Source organism: Pelmatolapia mariae, linkage group LG16_19, assembly GCF_036321145.2.
Source record: "Pelmatolapia mariae isolate MD_Pm_ZW linkage group LG16_19, Pm_UMD_F_2, whole genome shotgun sequence".
In the NCBI taxonomy this organism is placed as follows: domain Eukaryota; kingdom Metazoa; phylum Chordata; class Actinopteri; order Cichliformes; family Cichlidae; genus Pelmatolapia; species Pelmatolapia mariae.
The window spans coordinates 24310462-24333346 of NC_086241.1; the positions used below are offsets into that span (position 1 = coordinate 24310462).

At 42.0% G+C, this 22885-nt stretch overlaps 1 protein-coding gene across 1 annotated transcript; it reads left to right on the plus strand.

The window, feature by feature from the left end:
- Positions 1–1118: 1118 nt before the first annotated feature.
- Positions 1119–22653, plus strand: cwc22 (CWC22 spliceosome associated protein homolog). Its single transcript, XM_063498886.1, has 20 exons — positions 1119–1205; positions 1945–2001; positions 2995–3218; positions 5430–5737; positions 11044–11298; positions 11644–11772; positions 12053–12221; positions 13308–13361; positions 13477–13612; positions 13963–14169; positions 14258–14320; positions 14406–14504; positions 15951–16032; positions 16539–16599; positions 19914–19991; positions 20396–20548; positions 20645–20772; positions 21045–21146; positions 21444–21622; positions 21940–22653. The coding sequence occupies exons 2-20, from the start codon at positions 1947–1949 to the stop codon at positions 22443–22445; spliced, it is 2988 nt and encodes a 995-aa protein (XP_063354956.1). The 5' UTR covers positions 1119–1205; positions 1945–1946; the 3' UTR covers positions 22446–22653.
- The last annotated feature ends 232 nt before the right edge of the window (positions 22654–22885 follow it).

The window sequence follows — 22885 nt, forward strand, 5'->3', positions numbered from 1 at the left end:
ATGCTGAAGTACCGCGGAGACTACAACATCGTCGGGGGCCTTTTAAACCCCAGCACACTGCTATAAATAACTCAGAAACTAGGTGTTTTTTCCTCTTTCATCTCTGTATGCAATAGAGTGATGGATACACCAACAGGGTTGTATTTTATGTGTTATTATTCCCTCCGTTTAGGCTCAAATCGTTTTGATGTCTGAAGGCCTGCAGTGCTGGAGAATATAAACTTCATTCAAATATTTTAAACATAAGGTTTAAAATATTTATTTAATAGGATTAGGACCACTGGGGAAAAAAAGTGCGTGCGTCTTTTTTTCTTCTTCTTCTTTTCCAGAATTCTGAGAAAAAAGTCAACTGTTTACAGTTGTTGTCTTGTTTTCAAGCAACTGGCCCGTACTTTTCCTACCTTTAGACCTACACACACAAAAAAGAAGTATTACTAATGGAAATGGGTCTTACTCACAGAACTTCACATTACTACACACTTGGTATTATGATATAGTAAACCATATGACAACATTAGTTTTCCTGAATGTTCTTCCATAACTGTTCTAAAAAACTAAACAGTGATTTAACATGTCCTCCCATACAGCTGAAAGTCTTTCTGTGCCTCTCTATGTTCAAAGATTTAACAAATAAGGTATTCATGTAAAAACAAAACAAATTAAAAAAAAACAAAAAAACAACCCAAATACATTTTTTTTAAAAACATATATAAGTCAAACCTTTGGGTTGATAAGTCAAATAAATTTTGTGTATGGTATCTGGAAATTTTGAAAATTCCCACTTGCTCAGCAACCCAAAACTTCAAGACACTCAGAAGTAAGTAAAGATTTCAGGATGCTAAGTGAAAATTTTCACATATGCAACTCTAAACTTTGAGTGATTAAGTAAATAAACTAAGATTTATTTATTTATTTAGATATTTAGATTTATTTAGATAAATAAAGCTTTGTTTTGAAGCTAAATATTCCCTTTTCCATACACTTTATTTTTTGTGTTACAACTTTATTTATAAATGTTAAATCCTGAAACAAAGTTAAACTGGAAAAGAAAAATAACAACAACAAAAACAGTAAACCAAACTTCACAAGCTGCGTTTATTGTGAAATCCGGAAGCGATCTGTCACCCGGAAGTAATGTTGGTTATTATAGGAAGTTTTCCGCCAGACGAACGATAGTGATTTAAGGAAAGCCGGGAAATTGTATGGTAAGGACATTAAAACCCAAACAAAGCAATTTAGCTGGACAGACCTTCTGTCAAAGTGCTAAGGAAATAAAATCTTAAAGGTTTTAGTGACAGCAAATAGTAGCGAGAAGCTTAGATCGCAGTAGCCGAGACAGCATTAGCACACAAGCTAACTTTAGCTCAGCTTAACACACATGGCGATAAAACTGAGGAGTTGATTTGAAAAGACGTTTTAGTAACGCGTGGTGTTGCTGTTTCAAGAACCTTCCCAAAATGTGTTTAATCGGCTATTAAGACGTACAAACTTGTTCATTTGGTAATATTTACCTCAGGAGATGCCCAGTTATCATATTGTTACCTCTTCCGTCCGATGGCAATGAAAATTTTTGACTCTCAGTACGGCGATTAAACATTACCAGGAAGTCATCGTCCCTCTTATTTTATCGTTAATCACTCACAAAACGGTTAATAAACAGTAAATGTATCCTTTGTTCTGCATTGAGTATTGGTGATTTAATGTAAAGTTTATCTGGAGCAGACTAATGTCAGATCAACAAGTCTGTAAACCGAGTCCTTCGTAGAAATACGTGGATCGTGTCAGAGAACTATGTCAGAAAGTCTCATTAAATCTTATTAACTCATTAACATGTTTTTTTTCCTAATGTAACGGGGTTTGTAGGAAAAAAATGTTTCTTTAATTAAAACCTGCATTTTTCCTATCAAAGTGAATGTCTTAGTTGTCTTTTTTCCTCCCTTCCAGGTATGGACTCTGCAGACAGAAGTCGAAGTCCCAGTCCTACACAGAGAGTAAACAGTGGTGAGTAAATGTTGCTGTGAACCCTACACTTAATGTTCTTATAATAAGAGTCGCTTTAATCTCCATCCGTTATACTTGAGCAATACGGTGCTGCAATCGTTAGCTGTCACCTCACAGCAAGAAGGTCCTGGGTTTGAATCTAGCAGCTGGGTCTTTCTGCATATTTTCTCTGTACCCCTTGCAGGGAACTCTGGTGTACTTCCACCTGTTAGGCCTGATTTAGATTTCTGCGGTGAATCTTTGTAGAGCTAATGACATAATTTACGTGTTGTGTTTGTGCTGCTACATTATGTCTAAATTAATGTGTGGGTGTGTGTACATGTTTTTCATTCAGTACCAGTTGATAGAAACAAATAAAATGCACGGACCTTTTCCCTCCAGTTTTGTAGTGGTCAGTTTTTTTTAAAGGCAAATATATTTGTCTCAAGTTTTTTATCTTCTTTGTACATTCCCACACGTCCATTTTAATAGTTTTGGCAATTTCCCCTCAGGAATTTGCTGATATTTTTGAGTCCTTATATTGATGCTATAATTATTATCTGTTATGTTGAAATGATGATTGTTATTCTCTGACTGATAAATTCAAAAACTGCAGTGAAAAAGTAGCCTGAAATGCATGAGAAGAATCTATTGGTGCAACATGTAATTAGGTTGCGCTGTAGGGTGCATGGTATGAATGGTAACAGATAGATGTGCGTTTTTGTGGTTAGCTGGTGTCCATTTTATTTGTTTAGTTGTTTGAGTGTCCTTCACCTACGTGGCCACCAGGCATATGGGTTAACAAGTTTTGCAAAGTTTGCGGTTATGACGTAGCTATTGAATAGTCATAGTCCAAAGCATAAGTCTCCGGTTAGCCTTGTGAGAGACTGGTGACCTGTTCGATGTCTACCCTGCCTTCTGCCCCACAGTATCCCTAAATTGGGTAAGTGGAAGAAGAAGGATATATTGAATGGATATACTAATACTGCTCTTGATCTGTTTTTCTCTTTGCAGGACCTTCAGAGAATGAGTCTAGTCCAGCATCGGGCAGACCCCAGCAGGCTGGCTCAGTTGAAAGAAGCCCCAATGAGCAACGGTCCCCTCAGCCAAGTCCTGTGGACCGCAGGCCCTCCAGGAGCCCATCCTCAAGCAGTTCAGACAGCACCAGCAGCAGTGATGAGGATGAACATCATTCATCAGCGCTGAGAAAGATTCGAAGCAGCGTGGCTCAGATCAAAGTAAGAAATGTGGCTTTTACTAGTCTGTCACATTTCATAATGTACAGACTACTACGGTAGAAATGGAAGAATCAGATGCTTTCAGACAGTTACAGAGGGTGAAACATATGCTGAAAGCCTTTTTTAAATATTTATAAATATATATATTGTATATTATAATTCCTCATCAATCAAAAATGTTGAGTTTGGAGTGAGAAATGCCATTAGTAGTAGGTGGAGTAAGTAAGTTGATTTCCCCCAACTATACCAAACAATAGTTGAGATTCACGGCAGTAATAAAAATGATCCAGCCAAAACAAGAAATTCAGAAACACCAAAATCTTAAAAAGTTAATGCAGTCAGATGCTTTGGTAAATGGAGTTTAGTGATCCATGTTATGTTTTAGAAACTGTCCAAAGAAGAGTTCAGGAACTGATAGTATTTATTCAGTTGATGTATTTTTGTGTGGAAATGGGAACTGAAGCATTTTGTTACTGTTCTTGCCTAAAAGTGATCTTGAATGTCAGAATAGTTTTGAATAAAGTACCTGAAGAAGAGGCTTATTTACTTAGTTTTTTTTCATGTTGTGCTTTTAAGACATGATTATGTTGTAGAGCTGGGCGATATAAGATTTTTTCATATCACGATATGTTTTTTTCATTTCAGGCGATAACGATATATATCACGATATAAGCCAAATAACTATATTTGTAAGATTTAAATGTGCCGTTGCTCACAAGTAAAATGTGAAATAATCAGCAGCTTGTCTTGATTTTACTATTTATTTCCCATAATAAGTTCAACAGGGTAGATGTACTTAAGGAACATCAGACTTTTTCAGATAAATAAAGGCAAATATTGCAAACTACACAAAAGGCAGCCGCTAAAGCGTTTAAGTTTCAAAATAGAACAAACAAAACAGACTACTAAATTGTCAATTCCACTTAGAAACAAAATTTTAATTCTAAAAATAAATCTCAGTTTGTTTTACAGAAGAACAGACAAAATTGACTAACTTTTGTCAATATCAAATAAACTGAGAACTAAAAGGAAATTTTCAATCTCTCCTTGTTGTATAGCTTTCTGAACTTTCTGAATCCTTTATCATCCGCAACTGAAAATAGTTGTGGATGATTACTATACCTTTCTAATGTGAGGTTGTTGTCCCTGGCTCTCTTTCTCTCTCTCTCTCCCTCCTGCTCTGTTCCTGTGCTACTGCGAGTGTAACTACCGCCCCTCCCCCCTCTTCCCAGCGCAAAGCGCAAGGCTCGTGTGCGGAGTGAAGCGGAAAAAAAGTGCGAGAGAGAGGGTGAGAGAAAGAAAGAAAAAAAAAAAACCCCACGGGTCGCGATAAGGAGCCGGCTCGCGTCGTTCACGTCAAAGATCCGGCTCTAAGAGCCATTTCGTTCGCGACCGACACATCACTACGAAATACTACTACTACTACTAATAATAATAATAATACACATGTGCGGCTTGGCACTTGTGCTGTACGTAACAAGTCACGTGACATGACGCTGCGGCTGTGATTGGTTCGGCTCTGCGCTTCTTAATTTGGATTGGCTGTTCTTTTCTTTTTTTTAAGAGAGCAAGAGAGAGATGAGGTCTATCGCAATAGTTAAATTTTTCTATCGAGAAAAAGTTATTTCGCAATACATATCGTTATCGTTTTATCGCCCAGCTCTATTATGTTGCATTTGAAAATGTGGCTGTGCATTAGTCTGCACGTTGCACAGTAGATTATTCAGGCTGCAGTTCTGGACAGCTGGTGTGAAAAACTGCTTGGTCTGAAGAGATGGTTACCATGAGAACAGGACCCAGTTTAAGCTTGAGGCACTGATGTAAGACACAGTAGTATGTTTAATGTCAGCTGGCCTGATTTATGAGTGCACCCAGTGAAGAAGACACTGAATAAAGATTTAACTTGTTGACTGACAGAATCACAAATCAAAGAGGACTTTGTTTCCATTACTGTCAACTTAGACACAAGCTCCCCAGGTGCATACAGGCTTTTACTTGATGCAGGACCTGAGGCAGACCGACTTCACATTGCTGGGTTGTCTCTCTTTTTCAGCTGAACTCAAACTTTTAAAAATGACAGCTTGGTTTTGTGCTGCTCTGGTGTTCTCCGTGTTGTCCAAATCCTTCTTGCATTCAGATTGTTCCAAATCATTTTAACACATGAAAACTTAAAAAAAATAATGCTGTCACTGTGATTATTTGTTGTTCCAGAGATCAAGATCAAGATCCAAAGAGCAAGACAGATCCAGGTCCAAGGAAGAAGATCGGTCCAGATCCAGGGATACGGACAGATCCAGATCCAGAGAGAAAAATAGATCCAGAGAAAGAGACAGAAACAGATCCAGATCCAGGGAAAAGGACAGATCTACATCTAGAGGGAGGGCGAGATCAAGATCAAGATCCAGAGGACAGGACAGGTCGAGATCCAGAGGAAGAGAGAGGTCGAGGTCAAGAGGACGTGACAGATCCCGATCCAGGGAGAGGGACAGGGACCGTTATGACAGAAGACGTTATGCACGGTAAAGGCAGCTTTTGTAATTGGCTTGTGTTCATTTTAGCACCGATGTGGCCCTTAGTCCATATGGGTTAACAAGTTTCAGTTTCGCAAGTTTCAGAAAGATTTCACTCAACAGAAATATGATATATATATGTATATATATATATATATATATATATATATATATATATATATAAAAACCACCCATCTCGCCCCTGCGGGCGGTTTATCCTTCAAGCTCGGGTCCTCTACCAGAGGCCTGGGAGCTTGAGGGTCCTGCTCAGTATCTTAGCTGTTCCCAGGACTGCGCTCTTCTGGACAGAGATCTCCGATGTTGTTCCCGGGATCTGCTGGAGCCACTCGCCTAGCTTGGGAGTCACCGCACCTAGTGCTCCGATTACCACGGGGATCACCGTTACCTTCACCCTCCACATCCTCTCGAGCTCTTCTCTGAGCCCTTGGTATTTCTCCAGCTTCTCGTGTTCCTTCTTCCTGATATTGCTGTCATTCGGAACCGCTACATCGATCACTACAGCCGTCTTCTTCTGTTTGTCTACCACCACTATGTCCGGTTGGTTAGCCACCACCATTTTGTCCGTCTGTACCTGGAAGTCCCACAGGATCTTAGCTCGGTCATTCTCCATCACCCTTGGGGGCATCTCCCATTTTGACCTCGGGACTTCCAGGTTATACTCGGCACAGACGTTCCTGTACACTATGCCGGCCACTTGGTTATGGCGTTCCATGTATGCCTTGCCTGCTAGCATCTTGCACCCTGCTGTTATGTGCTGGATTGTGTCTGGGGCATCTTTACACAGCGTGCACCTGGGGTCTTGCCTGGTGTGATAGACCCCAGCCTCTATGGATCTTGTACTCAGAGCTTGTTCTTGTGCTGCCATGATTAGTGCCTCTGTGCTGTCTTTCAGTCCAGCTTTGTCCAGCCACTGGTAGGATTTCTAAATATCAGCCACCTCCTCTATCTGCCGGTGGTACATACCGTGCAGGGGCCTGTCCTTCCATGATGGTTCCTCGCCTTCCTATACACCCATCTCGCCCCTGCGGGCGGTTTATCCTTCAAGCTCGGGTCCTCTACCAGAGGCCTGGGAGCTTGAGGGTCCTGCGCAGTATCTTAGCTGTTCCCAGGACTGCGCTCTTCTGGACAGAGATCTCCGATGTTGTTCCCGGGATCTGCTGGAGCCACTCGCCTAGCTTGGGAGTCACCGCACCTAGTGCTCCGATTACCACGGGGATCACCGTCACCTTCACCCTCCACATCCTCTCGAGCTCTTCTCTGAGCCCTTGGTATTTCTCCAGCTTCTCGTGTTCCTTCTTCCTGATATTGCTGTCATTCGGAACCGCTACATCGATCACTACAGCCGTCTTCTTCTGTTTGTCTACCACCACTATGTCCGGTTGGTTAGCCACCACCATTTTGTCCGTCTGTATCTGGAAGTCCCACAGGATCTTAGCTCGGTCATTCTCCATCACCCTTGGGGGCATCTCCCATTTTGACCTCGGGACTTCCAGGTTATACTCGGCACAGATGTTCCTGTACACTATGCCGGCCACTTGGTTATGGCGTTCCATGTATGCCTTGCCTGCTAGCATCTTGCACCCTGCTGTTATGTGCTGGATTGTGTCTGGGGCATCTTTACACAGCGTGCACCTGGGGTCTTGCCTGGTGTGATAGACCCCAGCCTCTATGGATCTTGTACTCAGAGCTTGTTCTTGTGCTGCCATGATTAGTGCCTCTGTGCTGTCTTTCAGTCCAGCTTTGTCCAGCCACTGGTAGGATTTCTGGATATCAGCCACCTCCTCTATCTGCCGGTGGTACATACCATGCAGGGGCCTGTCCTTCCATGATGGTTCCTCGCCTTCCTCCTCTTTCTTGGGTTTCTGCTGCCTAAGGTATTCACTGAGCACGCTGTCAGTTGGGGCCATCTTCGTGATGTATTCGTGGATGTTTCTTGTCTCATCCTGGACTGTGGTGCTGACACTCACCAGTCCCCGGCCCCCTTCCTTCCGCTTAGCGTACAGCCTCAGGGTGCTGGACTTGGGGTGAAACCCTCCATGCATGGTAAGGAGCTTTCTTGTCTTTATGTCAGTGGCTTCTATCTCCTCCTTTGGCCAGCCTATTACCCCAGCAGGGTACCTGATCACGGGCAGGGCGTAGGTGTTGATGGCCCGGATCTTGTTCTTACCGTTCAGCTGACTCCTCAGGACTTGCCTGACCCTCTGCAGGTACTTGGTGGTTGCAGCTTTCCTAGCGGCCTCTTCATGGTTCCCATTCGCCTGCGGGATCCCCAGGTACTTGTAACTGTCCTCTATGTCTGCAATGTTGCCTTCTGGTAGTTCAATCCCCTCAGTTCTGACTACCTTCCCTCTCTTTGTTACCATCCGACTACACTTCTCCAGTCCGAACGACATTCCAATGTCATTGCTGTATAGCCTGGTAGTGTGTATCAGTGAATCGATGTCTCGTTCACTCTTGGCATACAGCTTGATGTCATCCATGTACAGGAGGTGGCTGACAACCGCTCAGCCACCGTAGTCGGTATCCGTAGCCAGTCTTGTTAATGATCTCACTGAGGGGGTTCAGGCCTATGCAGAACAGCAGTGGGGACAGAGCATCTCCTTGGTAGATCCCGCACTTGATGGTGACTTGTGCTATGGGCTTGGAGTTGGCCTCTAGTGTTGTACGCCACATTCCCATTGAGTTCCTGATGAAGGCTCTTAGGGTCCTGTTGATCTTGTACAATTCTAGGCATTCCAGTATCCAGCTGTGGGGCATTGAGTCATAGGCCTTCTTGTAATCAATCCAGGCTGTGCACAGGTTGGTCAGTCTGGTCTTGCAGTCTCAGCTGACTGTTCTGTCTACCAGTAGCTGGTGTTTTGCACCTCTGGTATTCTTGCCAATCCCTTTCTGTGCCCCGCTCATGTATTGACCCATGTGCCTGTTCATCTTAGCCGATATGATGCCTGACAGGAGCTTCCATGTAGTACTGAGGCAGGTTATTGGTCGGTAGTTGGATGGGACCGGTCCCTTCTTGGGGTCCTTGGGGATCAGGACCGTCCGACCTTCGGTTAGCCATTCCGGGTGTCTCTCGTTAACTAGCAGCTGGTTCATTTGTGCTGCCAGACGCTCGTGGAGTGCAGTCAGCTTCTTCAGCCAGTAGGCGTGAACCATGTCGGGCCCTGGTGCTGTCCAACTCTTCATACTGGAGACCCTTTCTTGGATGTCTGCCACTGTGATGGTTACTGGACCCTGTTCAGGGAGGTTGCTGTGGTCTGCCCTCAGATCCACTAGCCACTGAGCATTGCTGTTATGGGTTGCGTCCTTCTCCCATATGCTCTTCCAGTATTGCTCCGTCTCCAGCCTTGGTGGTGCTGTTCTCTTATTGTTCCCTTGCCACTGAGAGTACACCTTTGCTGGTTCTGTGGAGAACAGCTGGTTTATTCTCCTGCCTTCTATCTCTCTGGTGTACCTCCTCAAGCGGCTGGCCAAGGCTGTGAGTCTTTGCTTGGCAGTTTCCAAGGCCTCAGGTATGGACAGCTTGCTGTGTTTCTTATGCACCTTCTTTGTCGCGCCTTTCTGCAACTCCGTTAGTTGGCTAACCTCCCTCCGTGCTACTTTGATCTTGCCCTCTAGCCTCCTTCTCCATGGAGGGTACTGCCCCTTGTGGCTGTTCAACTTGTAGCCAAGCATCTCACTGATCATTGCTGCCGTAGTGTAGATCAGCTTGTTAGTGTCGGTAATCGTGGTTGTAGGTATCATCCGTAGTGCTGCATTAACATCATCTAGCAGACCTTCTGAGGGTACTTCACGTAATCTTGGTAACCGGCTACGGGGGATCCAGGTTTCAAGCTTGGCCATGATCCTATTTTTCAGGTCAGTTCCTCTCGCACTCAACGATCCTTCTTCTATCGCACTTGGGGCTATGTACCCAATCTCGGGTGGGGGTGATGATATCTCCCCCCTGACCTGGCGTCCTGACTCCTCCTTGCCATAGCATTTATGTTGTACCTCGTCAATCTCTAGCTGTGAGAGCAGTCCCTTCTTTCGAATGTTGGAACACTGAGCTACTAGTTGTTTCGCCGTCATTGTGGATGTTGGGTATCGAAGAATCCATAGGTCCCTCATCCTATTCATGTAACCCCTTCCGCCAGGGTTACTTGCGTAGTAGCATTCCAACAACGCCCTGTTTTCGTCTCTTGCCCACCGATGCCTTCTTGTTCCAGTAGCCCACTTGTCGTCAGGGTGCCCTGGTTCCTCAACACCTGACGCGGACCTTGTTGATCCGGGCGACGTCCGAGCCGGCATGCCTTCATATTGATCTGTCTCGCTCATGTCTGCGGTAGGCTCGCTTAGCATAGGGGGTCTAGCCTTAGGACCCTTACTGGATATATATAAAAAAGTATTAGATATTAGGGCTGTTTGATATAACAATATATATCGGATGACGATATATCGTTTCATTTTACGCTATCGTTTGTTTCGTGGTGTCACAAAATAAAGTTTACGGCAATATTTTTTTCATGGTTTTGATGGTCACTGTAGTGGTTATATAAATTTCTTAAAGTTCTCTCTTTCTCTTATATTTAATATAACCACACTACGGACGGACAAGCTTCTGTATTTATGCGTTGTCGTTAGCAACAACGATGGTAAAACCATCGCGTGTCCGCTTGTTTATTTTCCACATAAACCTTTCACAATAAAGCTCAAGATCCTGTTGAGACTTTTCAAAATAAACTGAATCACGTGAAAGAGTATGCAGAGAGTTTAAGGATGAGAAGCAAAAAAGAGCCGTTAGGTGCTAAAAAATAAACCTTAGACTCAAACGTTAGAACAGGCTTTTCCCCGCAGCACGCCGTGTAATAAATACTCACAAAGAAAACGGCGGTCGTTACAACTTATGTCTAAAAATGCATCGTTTCATGCATTGGTTAAAACACTCGACTCCAGGTACACGACGCCCAGCTGGAAACACTTCACGCAAGTTGAGCTGCCCGAGATTCACAGAATTAACAGAAAATGTTAAATTTTTGTGATTTATATCGTTATCGGGACAATAGATGTCTTATATCTGGATATGAGATTTTGGTCATATCGCACAGCCCTATTAGACATTAGATTCCCAGCTGCTTGGCAACTTTTATAAATCCTGCTAAAACGAAAACTTTAAAAATCCAATTCAGCATAACAGTGTTGATATGATTTGGTTTCTCTGGATTAATCAAGTCATATTCAGACCTGAGAGTTTTTTCTTTTAAGGAAAAGTGTTACTGAAATAAGTAACCTGCTCCTTTGTTTCTTCTTTGCTGCAGGGATCGTTATGATGATCGGCGCGATGACAGAGATGGCCGTTTTGACCGACGAGCCAATCGAGAGGCTGATTCAGATCACAGGAGGCGGGGTCGCTCCACTTCCCCTCTGGCTGACAGGGAACCAGCTGCGGCCGATGAGCCGCCAGTCAAAAAGAAAAAGGAGGAGCTTGATCCAATCCTGACGAGGACTGGAGGCGCTTACATTCCTCCCGCTAAGCTGCGCTTGATGCAGCAGCAAATCACTGACAAGAGCAGGTAAGAGAGCATTTCAGTACTTTAATCCTATACATTAAGATTAGAAAGTGTCACTGGAAGCTGTAGTCCAGGTCCAGGTGTGAATGTTTTGAAATGTTTATATTTGTTACACTAGAAGTGTTCAAACACTTTTTTTTCTTTTTATTCCGTTGTGATACTTGGACACATCACCATGCCAAACTATAAACTGTTCCTGCACCTAACTGCATAACAGACAGTAGTAAAACAAATCAGATCAGTTGCATTCATTACAAATGTACCTGCAGTAAAACTGCAGTTTAAAAAAAAAAAAGCTGTTTATTTAAAAAACTGCATGTAATTGATGACACCCTGTCCGTTGTACAGCCTGGCCTATCAGAGGATGAGCTGGGAAGCTCTAAAGAAGTCCATCAACGGTCTTATCAACAAAGTCAACGTATCCAACATTATCAACATCATCCAGGAGCTGCTGCAGGAAAATATCGTCAGGGGAAGGTGAACACACACACACACACACCAATGAGACGTCAGTGTTAGATTTTCAATGACCTTTGAAGTCAAATGGGGTTTGTTGTATCTGTCAGATGAGAGTGAAAATGCATTCATTCGTGTAAATTTTACGGTAAGGCTTTGTGCAGCAGAGGCCTGTCATTTTTGCACAGACATCAAACACTTTATTAGCTTTAGGTTTCCAGATCAGTGTGACTGATTAAAGAGAGTGAAAAAAGACCTTCGTGACTGACGCTCTCCCTGTAACTGCTTCTTTGCCTGTCAGGGGACTGCTGGCTCGCTCGATACTGCAGGCTCAGACGGCCTCTCCTATTTTCACTCATGTCTACGCTGCTGTCGTTGCCATCATCAACTCCAAGTTCCCTCAGATCGGAGAGCTGATCCTTAAACGTCTCATCCTGACTTTCAGGAGAAGCTACCGCCGCAACCTCAAGGTACCCATCTGTCTGTCTCTGTTGATTAGTGGATGCACAAACAGTGATGGTGAAGTGTTACTGTCACACGTAGACGCCCAGATACGTATAACAACTGAACATTGAAGTCCAGGACTAGTAAACAAGTTCATCTGACCAATACACACTGCAGCACTTTAGAAACTTACTGAGGTTGGATGAAGGAAGTGACCCTGTTTCACTTCCAAAGGCTCGCTTTTGTGTTTTGAAGGACGGTGACTTTAGGAAAATTGCAGCAGAAAACAAAACATTAATAACACCTAACAGTCACCTTCATGTGATTCTTCTCATAAAGACAAAGAATAAGATGCCTCCAAATGATGCACCTGTCATTCTGGTATTAAAAATATAACTTTTTATATCTTGCCACTGCTAAACACAGTGACTCATGAATAGCATATCATATATAAATCACAGATGCTGCATGTGGAGGAGATGATCTGATTAGATATTAGAGCACCTTGCTGCATTCATTTGCATATTTATGACTAAAATTGATTACTTTGGAAACTTCTGTCTACAGTATTATAACAAACAGCAAGTGCTGTGAGCATGTGTGTTATGCTGGGACATGAGGCAGTTCAAATGTCTGTTTGACCTTCATCAGTTGGACTTTGCATATTCTACTATTTATGATTGTTTTTGCATATTACTGGAGTAAGAGGCTAAAAATAGGCCTCCTTTTCTATTTATTCATTTGAGAATAGGTGTTGAATGAGAATCAGTCTGAATCTAAAAGTCCTTTCTCAAGTGACAGAGGTGGAAATGTTCCAATTTGAGCAGACTGATGCCGCATGTGTCCAAATTACTGAGATAAAAAAGAAACTGGATCTAAATAAGAGAAATAACTGGCAGTACTGGAAGCTTCTGAACACAGTCCAGAGTGTGTTTCTACCTGCTGTGGATAATTTAAGTATGATCTCTTGAAGGCTTGAACAATCTGTACAAAATTAAATTGTCTGTAACAAATGCAGGCAGAAATGTCTTTTTTTTATGACACTGATATTAAATGTGTTTGAGTAATTATCAGCAGTAGTCATGCATTAAAATCTGCATTTTGTTTTCTAGCAACAGTGCCTGACCGCGTCGAAGTTCGTGGCTCATCTCATCAACCAGAACGTGGTAGGTCCCGATTTCAAAGTTAAATACTGACCGAGGGCTCGAGCACTGACGTCCAGATTCTAATTGGGTGCGTGCTTTTTCTGTCGCTTTCTGCTCTGATGTCACTCGCCTTCAGGCCCACGAGGTTTTGTGTCTGGAGATGCTCACTCTGCTGCTCGAGCGTCCAACTGATGACAGTGTGGAGGTCGCCATTTCCTTCTTGAAGGAATGTGGTCTCAAGCTGACCGAAGTGTCCCCTCGAGGAATCAACGGTACGCTGAAGCAGCTTTATAACTGTCTCTTTCTTCACGGTGGGAGATGATGGTGTAGGCTGAGCTCTTTAATTAGAACAACAAATGATAACAAGTTAAAACTTTTAATTGCAGCCATTTCAAACATTGTTTGGTCTGAGCTCCTGAAACTGGAGAATTTACTTTTGCCTTTGTGATTTCACACAAAAAAGTGGAGTTTTCTTGCTTCATTACAACAGTATTAACTGCTAAGAGACTTTATTTCTCTTCACGTTGTCATCTCTTTTCTCTTGAAATACTTGTGAGAATTAATTTTTCTGAATTTCAGAATTCAGAAAGTTTATGCACATTCTCCCTGTTTCTCTTTTCAGCCATATTTGAGCGTCTTAGGAATGTCCTCCACGAGTCGACCATTGACAAAAGGGTCCAGTACATGATAGAGGTGATGTTTGCTATCAGGAAAGATGGTTTCAAAGATCATCCAGTAATCCCAGAAGGCCTGGATCTGGTGGATGAGGATGACCAGTTCACTCACATGCTGCCGCTAGATGACGAATACAACCCCGAGGACATCCTCAGTAAGACCTGAGGGAGAGTGGCAGGGAGGGAGGAGTCATGTGACTTTTCAGAAATGTTTACACAGTCTTTGTGTGTTTGTTCACTTAGATGTATTTAAGTTGGATCCAGACTTCCTGGAGAATGAGGAGAAATATAAAACTCTTAAAAGAGGTAAGAAATCATCACACTCTGAACTGTCCAATCACCTGTCTGCTCATTTACAGCTTAACCAAAGTTTGATGGTGCATCATTTCAGATATCCTGGATGAGGGTAGCAGCGATTCAGGGGAGGAGGGAGATGGCAGTGATGATGACGACGATGATGATGAAGATGAGAATGAAGAGGAAGGAGATGGTGAGACAAATACATTAATCTGCTGAGGCTTTCTTGCCTAAAAGAGTCAGTCTGCTTTTTTTGATTGTTTTTTTAAACACTTGGCCTGTGAAAACAGTTGTATTGATATCTGACAAAATAACACAGTGATATTTATTTTAAACATCACAAATAATAAATAGTTAGACTAAAGACTTTTTTGAAAGATGGTATCATGAAATAACCCCCAAGTCTGTTCCATAATAAATTACTTTAACATTTTCAGAAATATAATTTATAAGCTTTAAAATGGAGGGAGATTCTGACTCCAGGGCTGTAAGCAAAGACAAATATCTAGGGCAATATTGCTTGATGTTCAGCCCAGATTCAGCTTTAGTGCAACCAGCTAACAGAACTGTTGTACTGAGGATCTTTCTGTAATTTCCAATTAGCTGTCATGCCTTGGACAGTCCAGATTATTTTCACTTTTAAGGGTTTTTTCTCCAAACACAGCAGAGCTCTGTAAAAGGAGTTGGCCAGCTTGCTGAGAAATTTGTTTGGAGTCTTTTGCCTCCAGACTTTCATCGAATGGCTCATTACCTCTTGGAATATTTAAAACAATTAGCTGCCAGTAAAAGCAGCTGAGTAAATTTTTTTTTATATACATTTTTTTCCTGTGACTGCATTACACTAAAAGCATTAGAACTAAATATAGTTCTGAGTACAGCAGCTACAGGAGAACGGACAGTAAAGCATTTAAAAACATAACATCATGAGTCAATGAGCATTTTAGGCACTGCTATGCTGTCGTTTTTTTTCCTGCCCAGGAGTGACTATATCTAAACAAGAGTGTGCTAATGGTAGCCAGATTGTTTAGCAAGCTTCATCCATAAACTGTATGGGTGTTACACAGACAGAAATACCTGCTAGTTAATTTGGTTAAATTAATTTCAGCTCCGATTAGCAAAAGTTGTTAAAGGAGAGCAAACTGCAGCTGACTATCAAACTGAAGAACCAGACCACAAATTTTTAGCCTGGACTTTATCCAAATGTATGAGTTACAAAAATAATACGTAAACTATATATGAACCGTTATTGTACCACACTGTAAATATGTTGTTTTCATGTGTGAATGTGGGCATTTTAACATGAGTCACTGACTCACTTTTAGTGGCATCTTTGATGTAACTAATACCGTTACATCAAGACAAGTAGTAAGCAAGTAATTACTAAGTTTGAGTATTATTAAAAGTGAAGTGCATGCTGTGTGACCCCAATTAAACTAGATTACTTGCATCATTGGTTCATGTAAATCCTATATTGCACTAATGAACGATAATTACTCAGGTGACATTTCATTAAGAACTGATTGTGTTTACATTTAACTATTTTGATTTTTAAACATTTTTCCTGTTCTGATTTTAACACATTTAACACATCCAATCAGCTCCTTTTTAAAGATAACCTTTGTGTTTGTCTCCCTCTAAGACGAGAAAGTCACCATCTTTGATAAGACAGAAGTCAACCTGGTTGCTTTCAGAAGAACCATCTACCTCGCTATTCAGTCCAGGTACACACACACAAACACAGTGGAACACACTCCTAAAAATACACATTCATACAGTGAGTGACTTGGTTTTCTCTGCGGGTGTTGGCAGTTATTTACAGCTCCCACTATATTTGATTGAGTTGGACTGATAATTAAGGCTGTGCGTGTGTGTGCGTGTGTGTGCGTGTGTCTTTCTGAGGACCTGTTTGAATTTGAAACCTTAGGAGGGAGGACTCTGACTAATCCTCCCTTCAAAAAGCCTGTTCAAGGCTGGTTGAGTTAAGAGTTTAGTGCTCGAAAATGTATTAGGCCACAGAGTGCGCTCACAAAGACAGCTATACAAACCTGTGTATGAGCAACCTCGTTACCATGGTTTCACTGAAGAACGGTTCACAAGCTTGGACAACAGGATGAAAAAGTGAAGCCGATTGATTAAACGACACAAACAGAAACACACCAGCATGAGCTCACAATTGTACACCTGTGATCGATTGTTTGATTGATTAATAGATTGTTTGTTTTTGCAGCTTGGACTTTGAGGAGTGTGCTCACAAACTGATTAAGATGGATTTCCCGGAAAGCCAGACGGTGAGTCCACAAACAGACTTACACTGAAAACGCACAATTGTAAAGTTTCATCGCTGTGAGTTTCTCCACAGAGGATTAATCTAAAACTATCGTGATACTGAGGTTTGGGTGAAAACTTGGCGTGCATCCTTTGATGGCTAGCTGTTGAACACTCAGCTAGCCATCAAAAATGAGAATTCAGCTGAAACCGTGGGGTACAGTTAGAGCTGGGCGATAGAACGATAACGATATGTATTGCGAAATAACTTTTTCTCGATAGAAAAATTAAGCTATTGCGATAGGCTGCATCTCTCTTGTCCTCTTAAAAAAAAAAGAAGAAGAACAGCTAATCCAAATTAAGTAGCGCAGAGCCGAACCAATCACAGCCGCAGCGTCACGTAACGTGACTTGTTACGTACAGCACAAGTTCCAAGCCGCACATGTGTATTTGTTTGGGAAGCAGCTAGCCGCCGTGCCACCCGGGTAATGGAGGTAATGAGTGTGCCGACTACAGAAAAATCAACCGAGCGTGACCGAAGGTTACCGAAGAGAAAACAGATGCTGGTTCCAATGCCGGAGAGATTGTCAAACGGAAGGGCCATAGAAGTTCCGTAGTGTGAAGGTATTTCGGCTATTTCAAGTCTGACAAAAAACAGAGTAGCACGCACTGTAAATTCTGCCGAAAGCAAGTCTGGAAATACAATAAACCGGTGCATGCTCAATCTCTGACTGAAAGCGCTAATTCGTCATTCGGCTTTTGTCAGACTAAAGTCACTGTTTGAAAAGCTAAGCTTTACAACAAGGAGAGATTGAGAATTTCCTTTTAGTTCTCAGTTTATTTGATATTGACAAAAGTTAGTCAATTTAGTCTGTTCTTCTGTAAAACAAACTAAGATTTATTTTTAGAATTAATATTTTGTTTCTAAGTGGAATTGACAATTTAGTAGTTTGTTTTGTTTGTTCTATTTTGAAACTTAAACGCTTTAGCGGCTGCCTTTTGTGTAGTTTGCAATATTTGCCTTTATTTATCTGAAACTGAAGTCTCATGTTCCTTAAGTACATCTACCCTGTTGAACTTATTATGGGAAATAAATATTTAAATCAAGACAAGCTGCTGATTATTTCACATTTTACTTGTGAGCAACGGCACATTTAAATCTTACAAATATAGTTATTTGGCTTATATCGTGATATATATCGTTATCGCCTGAAATGAAAAAAACATATCGTGATATGAAAAAATCTTATATCGCCCAGCTCTAGGTACAGTGGTCCCTCGCTATAGCACGGCTCACCTTCGCAGCCTCGCTGTTTTGCAGATTTTTTTTTTTTGTGTGCAATTTTACATGCTGTTTTTTTGGGGGGGGTTGACAGCATATTGTGTTCTGCGTCCTGATTGGCTGTAGACCATTGTCAATCAATCTCGTGCCGTGTCTCCTGTACTGTACAGAATGTGTTCAGCTTGTCATATTTATATAAATCTTTGATTGCTAGCTGTGTGACTCTCCCCAACAAACACAACAATGTCGACGAAACGTTTTGCACCGTCAGAGGCAACCGCGGGTTTCTTTCTATAATACTGGACCGTTTTTTTCTATGAGGGTTTGAACTTTGAGAGTGTTTAAATAAGAGAGAAAAGTGTGAAAATGTTCATGCCTGTCTGAGAAAACTGTTTAATGTGTGTAGTGAGGGGTTTTACAGCCTTAAAACATCTATAATAATTGTAAAAAAATTAAGTTGGCTACTTCGTGGATTTCACCTATCGCGGGTTAATTTTGGAACGCAACTCGAGGGACCACTGATAAACGAGGGACCACTGTAACTGTTTTTGTGTTCCTGTAATGGAGGTTGAGCTGATAATTACGTGTAGTAGGTTTCATAGGGTGACAGGTGCAGGTCAGCTGTGTGTGGATGTGGTGAGAAACTCTTACAGAGGACAATCAGCTGTGTGTGTGGTTGTTTGTATCACTGTCACAACCAGTGTTTTGGTGGTCGATACCTGTAAGAGACTGAAAAAGCAGCGTCTCGTTCTGTTAGTCATGTAATGAAAGTGATGACAGTGTATTTATGTGTACTGTGCTGCAGAGCCAGTAGTAGTGTTATGAATTAGTTTATATACTTGTATCTTAGGCAGCATTCTTGTCTTTTATTGTTTAAATAGTAAAAGGCTGGACATGAGATTGAACCTGATAGCATCAAGGAGCTTTTGATGGTAGTTAACATACTGTAGATGGTATACAGTCCAAAGGTTGAAAAATTACCTTTTGTTTGGCTGCTTTTGGTCCAGTGTTAAAGATTTTTATTTTCAGTCAGCCTACCAGCCTAAGAATGTTAATACTTTGAAACTTGACAAATGTGGTTTGCTCCCCTTTCCACCAAAAGTATATTTTTGGCATGCAGGCTGAAATGTTCGATCTCATATCCAGAGTAAGGTGAAGGTGAAACGTGACTGAGCTGCTGATGGAATATAAGTCTGGACCTAAACTAACCGAGATATTAAGCACTGACTGAGTTGAAGAAAAAAAAACATATTTCCATTCAATTTCACAGCTTTCATGGCAGAATTAGAAGTCTAAAGGCATCATTTGTAAATTGATCTGAACAAAAACCCAGATGATAATTCTCAGCTGGTCTGTGTTGTTTACATCCATTTGTGGTGGGTTAGTAGGGCAGTCTCTAGAACTGCATTACTAGCAGGCCATACAGGTGTAAGAACCACTATAGGAGGAGGTAAACGTAATTTTTGAAACCCTATAAATAAGCCTTTGTTCCCTTACAATGGCTTAAATGCAGCATGACAGCCTAACCCCACTCACTCACAAGCTCTGATGCTACATGGAGAGAGACACTGCACCATTTCACACTGCTAAAGTGTGTGTTTTGTTAATCAGGAGAGGAAAGCTGTGTGTAATTTGTATGACGGGAAGTCTGGAACAAAGAGGAGGTGCTGTTCTGGTGAGACAGAGGAGAGAAAAAGTAAAAAAATAAAAAGGCATAAAAAATATCTACACTGCCTAAGAGCACGCTGGAAAAGTGGTGGCAGATGAAACTAAACAAAATTTTACTAACGAAAATCATCCAGCAATAAAAAACTTACAGTAATGTAACGAGTTGTTATTGACGGATGTTATCTTTAGATGTGTCTCCTCTGTGTCTCTGAAACAGTGCGGAGAAACATCAGAGTGCACAGAGACCTTCTGACTACATTATCAAAAGTGTACAAATGTTAAATTAACTCCTAATAGGACCACTGACAGCTTGGCCGCAGCCTGAAAGTTGATGTGACTGCTGTAGTTTGACTGTAGTTAATGAAAGTGTTGTGTTTGTATGAACAGAAGGAGCTGTGCAACATGATCCTGGACTGCTGCGCTCAGCAGAGGACCTACGAGAAGTTTTTTGGCCTGCTGGCTGGGGTGAGACACACACGCAGACACACACACACACTCTTCGTCTCCACAATCGTGAGAACAGTGGTGCTTTAGGGAAACCTGCTTTAAAGAGTCGGTTGTTTTCCATCTTCCCTTCATAGATATTTGTTAGGTATTTCTATTCTCTGCGCGATGAATGTGACCATTTCACTGAGCTGCATATAAATCTTGTTGTGCACTTTTTAAAAGAAAAGAACAACTAAAAGGAAGTGCTCAAGCTTTTTATGTTTATTGGTCATGTATCATGTTTACCTCAGATCTTTTTTCTTATTGTTATCTTAAGTTTCACTATAATTAATTTAACTAAAGAGAGCATTCAACCTGATTTTGATGCGAAGCACTGCTTCTATCTGTTAACTGTGTGTGTGTTTGTGTGTGTGTGTGTATAGAGGTTCTGTCTCTTGAAGAAGGAGTACATGGAGAGTTTCGAGGCGATATTTTCGGAGCAGTATGACACGATTCACCGACTGGAGACCAACAAACTGAGGAACGTTGCCCGACTGTTCGCTCACCTGCTCTACACAGATTCTGTGCCGTGGAGTGTAAGGACACAAAGAAAGATCCTCCCCAGCGTGACCATGAAACTCATTCCAGTCTGGTTAGACCGTCTCTCTGACTTTTGAATGTGTCTCACACAGGTGTTGGAGTGCATCAAGATGAGTGAGGACACCACAACGTCGTCCAGCAGGATCTTTGTAAAGATCCTATTCCAAGAGCTCTGTGCCTACATGGGTCTGCCAAAACTTAACCAGCGGCTGAAAGACCAGTACGAAAACCCACAGTCCCACCACAGCCACGCACAACACTCAAACTGTACTTTACTAAAGCTGCTGCAGAGGCAGCCAAAGTTTTTACTCAGAAAACATTTAAATGTTAATGATATAGTCGAGTGAGGTAGTAAATCAAATTTAAGGAAACGTAATTAGAAAAATGTGATTTCTTGCTCTTATTTGGCTACTGTTGCTCCTAGTGATAATTAAAGAGCCCATAAATGAAGTAGGACGTAACAATAAATCATGACCTCTGCGTGTGTTACAGGACCCTGCAGCCGTTCTTTGAAGGTCTCTTTCCTCGTGATAATCCCAGAAACACTCGCTTCGCCATCAACTTCTTCACTTCTATTGGACTGGGAGGACTCACGTAAGGGCCGCACTTCAAGAAACAGCATAAACACAGAAACACGGCTGTCACATTTTTTTACAGACAGAATCAGAAAACGTTTAGCTTAACTGTGTTATGTTTGGAATAAACTGCACTGTAAAGTGCTTTCCTAATATATGCAATAAATAATGGTTGTTTATTCTGTTAAATTCTGCTGGCCTCAAAGTGTGGGACGCTCGCTGCATCTAAAATGTCATTGGATGATGAATGTAGCAGTTTACGTTCACACAGAAACACTGAACTCTCACATTTCTCCCACATCGTTTTCTCTCCTAGTGATGAGTTGAGGGAACATTTGAAAAATGCGCCAAAGATGATCATGACTCAGAACCAGGAAGTCGAATCATCGGACTCCTCCTCGACATCGTCCTCGTCTTCTTCTTCATCAGATTCCTCCTCCTCCGACTCATCCAGCGAGTCAGATTCAGACTCGTCAGACTCCTCGAGCAGCTCAGGTACACCTTACTGAAACCTAAAGATTTACTTTCAGAAAATCACAATGTTTTATTTCACTTTTATACGCAGGCACATTGTGTTGTTATCAGTTTGTTATTCTAGCTCACAGCAGTGCTGCAGTAGTTGGGAGGTTTAATATTGTAACATTAATATAATATTCCTGTTATAAAACAACGTAGTCAGGAGTGTCTCCTTCTGTTTTATTAAACACATATTTGTTGAATGTCTGTTTTTCAGTTTTTCAGTGATGTGAGCTGCTGCTTCAGAAAAGACAACGTGTGATTTGTTTTTTCTCTCTCTACTTTTTGTCCTCCAGACTCGGACTCTAAACACAGGAAGAAGAAGAAGAGGAAAGGACAAAGTGATGAGGAGAGGAATAAAACGAGAGAGAAGGACAAGAAGAAGAAATCTTCAGACAAGAAGCGAGCTGGACGCGGAGCAGACAAAGATGAGGACAGTGACAGCGAGAAGCGGGCGAAGAAAGACGACAGGGGGCGTGCACGTGACCCGGAGGGGCGTGAACGCGACGGCACCCGGCGGAGCAGACGAGACGACAGATCGGAAGAGGAGGAGGCGGCGGCGGTGGAGGAGAGGAGACGAAAAACGGACAGGCAAAGAGATGACGGACGGGAGAGAGAGAGAGACAGAGGGAGGGAGAGAGAGAGGGAGCGAGCGAGGGAGAGAGAGAATGAGGCAGAGAGGGAGAGGGAGCGTGAGAAGCAGCGGGAGAGAGAAAGGGAGAGGGATAGGGAGAGGGACAAAGAGAGGAATAAAGAGAACAGAGACCGGAACAGAGAGAGAGATGAGAGGAGGAGGAGATAAGTCTTCATCGCGGGAGCAGCAGTGATGGACGAATGACTTTAAGTCTTTTCCCTCTGTGACCCCTCTGTACCTCAGCCCAACCTGTGGTGCTGTGGATCTGACCCCATTCTCCATTCTGTCTATGTTTATTATTGATTTTTGTTGTTTTTAATGAAATACTTAATGAAAAAAAAGCCCATTAAAGTTGCATTAGATGTTTTTTTTATAACCTGTACCTGTTTGAACTCTTTTGACTTGTGACCAATCGCACAACACTTTTACTGTCCTCATTTTTTCACTCTCAAAACGCAAAAGACCAAACTATGTTTTCTCTGTGCTGCCGTGCACGTTTGCAGGTTAATATCATAATTAGCACAACAGGATTGATGAAGCATTTACACACATGTTCTAGCCCTCGGAGCAAACGAAACCTCTGAGGGCTTTTTTATTTTACTTTATTT